Source organism: Vanessa atalanta, chromosome 30 (assembly GCF_905147765.1).
Source record: "Vanessa atalanta chromosome 30, ilVanAtal1.2, whole genome shotgun sequence".
Taxonomy (NCBI): Eukaryota; Metazoa; Arthropoda; class Insecta; order Lepidoptera; family Nymphalidae; genus Vanessa; species Vanessa atalanta.
Window position 1 is genome coordinate 440,297 of NC_061900.1, and position 9,541 is coordinate 449,837.

General features: G+C 35.3%; 1 protein-coding gene across 1 annotated transcript; it reads left to right on the plus strand.

The window, feature by feature from the left end:
• Positions 1-1,097: 1,097 nt before the first annotated feature.
• On the plus strand, positions 1,098-6,641 carry LOC125075374. The gene is made up of 7 exons (XM_047687116.1): positions 1,098-1,300; positions 1,782-1,947; positions 2,817-2,997; positions 3,202-3,271; positions 4,000-4,134; positions 5,508-5,662; positions 6,064-6,641. The coding sequence occupies exons 1-7, from the start codon at positions 1,098-1,100 to the stop codon at positions 6,525-6,527; spliced, it is 1,374 nt and encodes a 457-aa protein (XP_047543072.1). The 3' UTR covers positions 6,528-6,641.
• The last annotated feature ends 2,900 nt before the right edge of the window (positions 6,642-9,541 follow it).

A 9,541-nucleotide genomic window follows, 5' to 3' on the forward strand; every position in this document is an offset into this window, starting at 1 on the left:
CTGTTAGTAATTTAAAAAAGTTATTTTTGTAATATAATGCTTTAATTGTTTGTAGCGTAGATAGTCGAGCGACCAAATGTACCTTCTGATGGTAAGTGGTCACCACGACCCCATAACCATTGTCAGAGCCTTTGCATGTACCGCAATGATTGGTCACTTAGATGTTATGTACTGTAGATACACTGACTTGTAACATAGTTTACTTCCATTCCTTCGTGGTATCTATGCAGGTTTCCTGACGATTTTTTCCTATTATTCAGAGTACCTGACTTTATGAGGCTATGAACTTCATTTATGATACGCGTCTCTAACACTACAAATGCAAAAGGAACTCTGTCTTTTGTTCTTTCACAACCAAACAATTTCGATTCAACGGGGAAACGCTTCTAGCGTTCTTGCCACGATTCCACGCTACCAAGATTCGTACAGTAACTATTTTTAATTCTTACTAGCTGTACCCGCGACTTCGTGCGCGTTTGAATTTAATAACAAAGCGTGACTTTATTATTATTTTACATATAATTCTTAAATAAAAGTAAAAAAGTAAAAGTCTAAGTTACTCCTTATTACATCAGCTATCTGCCAGTGAAAGTCCCGTCAAAATCGGTCCAGCCGTTCCAGAGATTAGCCGGAACAAACAGATAGACAAAAATTGTAAAATATGTTATTTAGACATTGATGATATTTAAATAATAAATAAATAAATATTGGACAACATCACATACATTACTCTGATCCCAATGTAAGTAGCTAAAGCACTTGTGATATGGAAAATCATAAATAACGACATTACCACAAACCAGACCCAAGACAATATAGAAAATTATTGAACTTTTTTTACATCGACTCGTTTGGGAATCGAACCCGGGACCTCGGAGTGGCGTACCCATGAAAACCGGTGTACACACTACTCGAACACGGAGGTCGGAGAATTAAAAAAAAAAAACGATTTTGTTGAAACAAGCTTGAACTCCTTGAGTTCATAGGCTAACCTAACCTAACACCTAAACCAACCGATTAAACGCGAACGAATCTGTGGGCGAAGCGGCTTTTTTAAATATATAATGTTACAAAATTTACTTTGATTTTAGTTTAAAATGCAAAAAGACAAGACAGAGGATGACGAAGAACCCAGAAGCCGCATACCATCTAGACGGAACTCAGGCCCCTTCTCTAGAAGAGGTAGCGTAAAGAAGGAGCCAGAGCAGAAGGTATCTGCCCCAGGGTCCAGCTCATCGACGCCGAAGAAAATTTCAAAGCCAAGTTTAAACTTTATCGTGACCGGGAAACAGTTATTGAGGTTTGGGACATTTATATATTCCTATTTGAAATTAATATCAATAAACTTTACTCGCAAGTCCGTCTGGGTTGTTAGTAACACAGGTTGGCACTTTGAATAAATCAAATCAAATCAAAATATACTTTATTCAAGTTGACTTTTACAAGCACTTTTGAGTCGTCATTTAACAAACTATTTAAAGTAAGGCTACCACCGGTTCGGAATGTAGATTCTACCGAGAAGAACCGGCATGAAACTCAGTAGTTCCTTTTCAACATCTATCTAGTGTAGTCATTATTTATTTCACCTAACATCTGTATTGTGTATAGTTTTATTTAAAATTGAAAGGCAAGTGAGTGATACAGGCACAAGGGAAATAACATCTTAGTTCCCAGAATTGGTGACGAATTGACGATATCACCGGTAGTTAATGTCTATGTGCAAACGCACAGTTCGCAGCTCGCCTCAATTGAAAACTCAATTTGCTTTATTAATATTTTAGGAGTGACAGAGCGAACTCGCTCCCCGGGTCATATCATCGGCGCCAGTCCACGGAATCCCTGACCAAATCGAAGAGAAGTCTCGATTCTCCGCGTAAGAACAAAACGGCTTACTCGAGGAGTCGTGACACGTCCCTGGAGTATGATATGTCATTAGATTTATCACAGGTACGTTTCTTATTACGTCAACCTGGCTCCTCATCGTTGGAGTCACTGGGCGACTATTCCAAGCGAAGAATAACGAACTTTGTTGGAGAGAGGAATTTCTTAGAATTCCATAAATTCACCGTGCCTGAATTCGGGTCTAACGTAAGACGAGAACTTCTAGCCGTTCTTGGGACCTGCCAACCGGGCGTAGGTTTAAGGCCTCTTTTGCAAAACGCATTAACGCTCACATTTACCCTGTCTAACCTTAAGTAGGAACTTGTTAACGTAGCTTTATATATCACTGCAATTCTCGACAGGCCAAGGTCTTTTAGGAAGATTGGGTCTTTTTATAGAGGTTTTGCTGGTATGATTTACCCTATAACCATTTTGGTAGCTCATTAGTTAGGTCGTAATATTTATGGTATGTTTGATATTTTGGTTTGTTAATTTCTTACGCGTTTCTCAAGATCTGCAGCCTCATGAGGCACTAGACCAACGAGTTATTAACTTACCTTATGATCTATGGATCCTAGTGTGTATCTGCTGTGCTTGAAAAGCTTCAGTTCGTACAGCGTCGTGACGCAAGCAAGTGACGTGCAATGGCTGAATGCTCCAAGTGGTAGCAGATTTTGTGCGAAGAAGCTTAAAAATATTACTTATTACTTCAATTTAAATTGAGGATTTTTTTATATCGACACACAAAAATTGCTGGTCAGTTTTAAATTCACATAGTAAATCCATCTGTGTATTTATTTTGTTTGGTTTTGTATTTCGTTAATAAAACAATATATACCTACCTATACCATAAAAAATTGCTAAGTTATTACTTAGCTCTTGGTGTCTTTTTGCACCAGTCCAATTATTAGTAGTCATTCTTTATTGTCCAACAGGTTTCTGACTTTGAAGAGAAGAATACGAAACACGTATCAAAAGAAAAATTCACAGCTCTCGCCACATCCACACCGAAGAAATCCTGTCAAAAGATAAGACCACAATATCAGGCCAATGAACGGAAGGAAACCAGCTTGGAGTCCAAGGATAGTGCTGTTTCGTGCAGCCGAGAGAGCATCAGTAAGATTTCGTCACCTGCAACTTATCGGTAAATAAAAACTTTTTTGGAAGAATCTCTTTTATTTTGCAGTTACTTTTTTCTAAAGCACAGTAGAGTTATCAAACCTAAAGTTCATAATTTGTTTTATCTTAATAAATAATGTTCGTCAAGTGCATCTTCAATAATCGCTGTGACACCATAGCATGCCCAAACGATCCCGTGAGGAACGTTCGGACTCAGCTTCGGTGAATCTTCCCTCCTCGTTCCAAGTGGAGAAGATTCGCCGAAGAACTCGTAAATGAAAATGAAGTAACTCCAGTGAGATAAAAAAAGCTATTCGCTAAATTATATCCAGCTCACAAACTACAAAGTAACAATGAGTTTCCTACTTACTAAACGTCTTCTCTCTTGAGGAGATTTGGTATTTCTATCACACTCAAATTTACAAAGGGACGCATGAGTTTCTCATGATGACGATGTTTCTTTCTGCCGAGTATGAGTTGAATTAAATTCAAATATAAAGTAGTTTGTCTAAATTAGAACATACGTTGGTCAATATTCACGTGTACCAACCGCTGGTCCATCATGGCTCCCTTATAATTACCCCAAGTATGTTAATAACACAAACGTATTGATCTGGGCCAAAAATAATTGTAAAAACCCCGACATGTTTAATTTTGACGACGGTCGACTCCGTGGTCGAGTTGTGTGTACACCGGTTTTCATGGGTACGCCACTCCGAGGTTCAATTCCCGGCCGAGTCGGTGCAGAAAATGGTTGTTAGTTTTCTATGCTGTCTTGGGTTTGGGTGTATGTGGTACCGTTGTTACTTCTGATTTTCCATAACACAAGTGCGTTAGCTACTTACATTGGGATCGGAGTAATGTATGTGATGTTGTCTAATATTTATTTATTAATGTAGTTTAATTAAGTCTCCATTTTGAATAGTCTTCAAGTAACTTAAATAGACAACATATTATGCTGAACTTGGCTTTGTATAATAATTGTAATACAACTATCAGGCAAGGAGTCAGCACCGAGTTCGACTACTCTTCAATGTCACCGGAATGTTCCGGTCCATCGTCAGGGGATAGCGTCGCAGGGATAGCACAGGATACATTGGTCTCACCACGGAGTCAGGATCTTCAGGACTCGAGGTATATTTTAGTTTTGTGTTAAAAATAAATCAGATCAGAAATAATTTCAAATGATACTTAATCAAAATAACGATGACCCAGTATACACAAACACAAAGGATATAAAATCATGTAATGTAATTAGTCTTGGTGGTAGGGCTTTGTGCAAGTCCGTCTGGGTAGGTACCACCCACTCATCATATATTCTACCGCCAAATAACGGTGCTCTGTATTGTTGTATTCTGGTTAGAAAGGTGAGTGAGTCAGTGTAATCACAGGCACGAGAGACATAACATCTTAGTTCCCAAGGTTGGTGGCGCATAGGTGATGTAAGGAATGGTTAATATTTCTTACAGCGCCTTTGTCTATGGGCGGTGGTGACCACTTACCATCAGGTGGCCCATATGCTCGTCCGCCAAACAATGCCATAAAAAAAAATGTAAAAGTATATTAAAAAATGGCTGACTAACAGATAATTGGTAAGGGATAGTCACCAAGACAATCCCTTGCCAACTGAATTTCATGCATCTTAGGCTGTTTGTTGATTTTGCGTTCCAAAACTGGTTATTTTCCAAACTCTTTATTAAATATAGAAGCTTTACACTTACATATATGCCATTGAATGTCTCGGCGAATTCAACGCTAGCAATATAGATATTTTTATTTATAGTTTTACTCATAAGATCTCAAAAGGTCTGACTTTTCATAGAGTTACTGTGTTTTTCTGAGAATAAGTTCTCAGTAGCAAACGCTTTTTTGACGTGTTGGATTTAATGGCAAAAGCTAGGGGTCAAACGGATATAATGCTCATCTGATGAAAAGTCTCTACGACCGCCCCGGATATGAGCAAGACCGAGGGTCTATAGGTGCGTTGCCGAACTTTAAGGACCACGTAAGCTCTATTCTTGAAGATGGTTATTACTTGTTCGGAAAAATCGCTGATGAAATGTGGTTCCACAAAGTGATGTGGAAAACAGAATTCAGCAGTTCTAAATTATCGGACATCGAGGTGATGTGGATGGAATTTGGAATTCTGACAAAGTCCAAAGGTGAAATTTACAGAATTTTTTTTACACAATTTCGCCATGAAGAATGCCGTAAAAGATGTAGAATGTTCCAACATTATTATCAAAAGGAAAGGAAGAAAGCAAAGGATCGAACCGAGTCGGAGACAGCTTGATCGTCAACAATTCGAACCGTCATACGTGACGAATGCGATCAAATGGTAGAAGGTGGTACTGGGGAGCTCCCCAGAGAAGAGAGTACTCAATATTATGCACTATAGTACCAGTCTTCGCAATTCTCCGACCAGAATGGCCTGTATGGTCAATTGGTCAACCTCTCAAGTCAACCTCTCAATTGTCAATTTCCATGATCTTCTATTTGTGTTACAGTTACTGCGTGAGCACGTGCGATTCGAGAGAGATGGGCGAGTGGGGCCACTTCTGGGCCAACTATAATAACTCTTTAGCGAGAGTCCCCATCAACCGCTACTACGACCAATGTCCGACGCCGTACCGTTCTGAAGACGTTGATTTGCCAGATCTAGGTAACATACAAATAAACTAACATATTATTTATCTATATAAATAAGAAAATATAAAATACTTCAGTGCCTTTTTCTTATCAGTTTGTCAATCGATTTTCTGGTATTCAAAATCATGTGTTTTCTTTTTTTTTTAAGATGACTGTGGCCGAATTTTTTCCATCAATTTTTTTTCTTATCGGTAGTGCTAGAGGAAATGTCCTCAAGATTCATCAAAGGTCATTTTAGTATCTATTGTATTCGAAGGGCGTTTAATAAGAGTAGTCAGATCAATTCAGTCTTTTCGGATTTGTGACCCAGCTTTTTGACATTGAGTGACAAAAGAGTACGTTCCGGAAATTGGTCAGGAATACTATAACAAAAATTATATACCTTAGTACAATGAAAAACAATATTTATTACAGATTTTCCAACGGACGGTTCGAAAATACGTTCTCCTGACAATATTAAAACGATAAATAACATTATTCGAAACGAGGGACTCCGTCTGACGCCTCGTGAAACACAAAATATTATAAAATGTGCGCACATGCTCGGCAATGTATTAACAAAAGCCATAGAGAGACAATCAAAAGACTATTGTCCGGAAAAAATACAGGAATTAAGTAATGGAACGAACCCAGAGAAGGAATTAAAAAAGAAAACGATGACTCTGAACTTGAAAGAGACGGTGCTACCCGTGGAAGTGAAAGAGGAAAAGAGATGGGAGAGCGTCCCGACACAAACCGACATTTCGCTACCGAACACTAAAAGCGCGCCAATTATATTCGAAAATATTTTAAGGCAGCTATCGATGAGTTCGATTGAGGAAGTTGACAAAATGGTCGAAAATGATCAAACTAAAATTGGAGCAGACGATGTTGAATGAAATTTACAAGCAATTATATATTGTCTAGAAAAAAGGATAGGTCACGCCATCTTGCGGAACATTGTAATACAATTATGTATCATGATGGCGTTGATTACACTTTAATTCAGTAGATGGCGCTTTTAATATCAAACAGATATTTCTATTTGTACGTTAATTATTAAATAAAATAATTTAATGAAGCAAAATATAAATTAACTGACTGCTATAGTGTTGATAGTTAAGTAAGAAAAAAAAACTGTTAGCTTTCGGAAAGAGTTTTATTGACACGAGTCCTTGATAGTGTTGTTTCCACTTTAACTCAATAGATGGCGCTGTTCCTCTGTATTTAAGATTTTTCTTTGAAATAATGTCACAGTTAACCTAACTATAATATTAACTACCCGCGACATTTTATAATTTATTATTTGAATTGTTATTGCTAAAATAATCCGATTGTACTTACTTATATTTAAATGTAAACATATTACATATGTTTAAAATATATATCTCACTTTAAATATGTGTAGGAAGATATAGTATTTGGAATAATATTATGTTTTACAGTTTTAGTATATAAATATTGAAATAATATATTCATGCAGGCATAGCCTATCTAACGTTCCATTATACGGAAATGATGACATCCCTATATAAATCATCCTTACATAGTATAAAACAAAGTCGCTTACCGCTGTCTGTCCATATGTACGCTAAGATCTTTAAAATTACACAACGGATTTTGATGCGGTTATTTCTTAATAGATAAATTGCTTAAGAGGAAGGTTTATATGTAAAATACATGCACAATATAGTAGAGAAACACTAATAATTTTAGAGGTTTCTAAAGTGATGTCGTAAATAAAAACATTTTTGGCGCTTACATTGCAAATGCTGGCTGAACTCTACGAGATAGAGCAAATTAATGTTCACCTGAAAAAGGCCTTCAAAAAGTCCGCGATAGTATAATATGTTTACCTCTAAGGGATAACCCACAATAACCATTTTTTATCCTTTACTTTTTACGAAAAATAATGGCTCATTTTCGAAGCGATTTTAAACAATACAGCAATAATCCTTATCCAATTAAGTACCTTAAATACAATGTGCATTTAATATATATCAATATGGCCCTTTACAGCATGTAATTTAAATGAATATTTTCAAAGATATTACAGATTTAAAGCGCAGGGACATAGCGGTTTGTATTGTCTAACGATCGAAAAACTGTGAACATTGTAAGATATTCTGTACTATATTTAGTGGCAGCATTGCACCCAGTGCGAAGCCGGGGCGGGTCGCTAGTATATACGCTATAAGTCGAATCGAAGTTTTGATAGTTTCTCATTTATAGCAGTAAAATCATTAAATAATACAATAATCATCATTATTAGAAATTATAATCAATTAATGTATTAAAATCGTTCGTAATTGAAAAATGTAATTAATTTTCTTTTCACATTTAGGTATATTGTAAAAGTACGTACTTATTATTAAGTAATTATAATGTACGTAGGTAATCAATTTAATTAATTTTCATCTCAATGTTTAGAATGGCAATGATTTAATAAATTCTTATATAATATAGGTATATGTACTTATAAAAAAAACATGTCCTGATTGACTGATACATCATGACTGAGCGTAAACTATTAAAGTTAGGGCCATGAAATTTGGTGAATAGGATCGTTTTATTGAGTACACACCTACTTAGGAAGGGATTTTGGAAATTCTACCTCTAAGAGGGTGAAATAGGGGTTGAAATATTGTATGGAAGTCCGTCATTTTTTAAGTTAGAAACATGTAACTTTTTTTTTTGGGATACTGATTAAAAATAAATAGATACTTATTTAAGCGTTTCTGGTCTTAAATTAAGGTAATATTTTAAGTTTGTTATATTTAAATATATTCAACTGCCAAAGCCGCGGGCAACAGCTAGTGCCAAATGAAAATGAAGGGACTGTGAGATATGTTCAAGAATTAACTGAATTTCAATCAATGAATTAATTGAAAATGAATTTTGTGTGGCAAATTAATAGATATGAAAAGACATGATAAATAAAATATATTTTAAATTAAAAGACCCAATTAATGTACAAACATTTAATGTCTTATAAGAAATTATAATTTATTTATTTAAATTTTAGGTAATTAACATAAATATAAGTACTTAATTTATTCAATAAAATTTCAACGTATTGTACCTATATGTACTTAAATGTTATTATTGTTAATAATAATAAATAATTCTGATGTTTATGTAGTTTTTTTTTTTAATAATAGCGTTACATGAGACCATAACAATATAAAAAAAAAGAATTCACGCGACATCGTTGGTTGACATCTTGAATCGTCTATAGTCTATATTTTAATATTGTAGTTTGTTTGTTTGTTTTGTTGAACGCGATAATATCAGGAATTAAATATCTTTTCAGTGATAGATAGTCCATTTATCGAGGAAGACAATAGGAGCGGAGTATCGATGAAAAACTTTGCAAAAACAGGGGAAAATTATTCCTTTGTAGAGCTTCTGTTGCGTGCACTGTTAACGGTTAAAACAGCTGAGTAAATTCGGGACGATAGTCTATGATATTCAATTGTTGCCCATGCCCATAGACATTTGTGGCAACTTATTAAACATAATTCGAACTCTTTTTTTAATTATTATGATCATTTAAAAATATAATAATAATCAATTTATTTCGTAATAAAGTTTAACAAAGGCAAATATTACTTATTAAGTTCTCATAAAATCTTAGTTAACATTCAAAACGTCATTTATCATTATTTATACTTACTTTGGAGTCGACTGTGACTATCTAGACACGCAGTAGCGTGTCAGCCAAGTTCTAGTAACAGAACAACAACCAAGGTATATATCACAATATTTGACTTGGCTCTCATTTTTACATTTATGTTTTTGAGGGGATAGTATTTTATAGTCGGTTAGTTGTTTCGTTCGTTCGCGTTTTGGGTTGGTTGTTAGGTGTTAGGCATAAAAAGGGTATGAATTTTCTTGGAGTTTAATGCTTCAT

Coding starts and splice junctions, on each gene's coding strand:
- LOC125075374 (XM_047687116.1), top strand. CDS start 1,098: ATGCAAAAAGACAAGACAGAGGATGACGAAGAACCCAGAAGCCGCATA. Junction 1,948..2,816: donor TGTCATTAGATTTATCACAG/GTACGTTTCTTA, acceptor ATTGTCCAACAG/GTTTCTGACTTTGAAGAGAA. Junction 3,272..3,999: donor GAAGATTCGCCGAAGAACTC/GTAAATGAAAAT, acceptor TACAACTATCAG/GCAAGGAGTCAGCACCGAGT.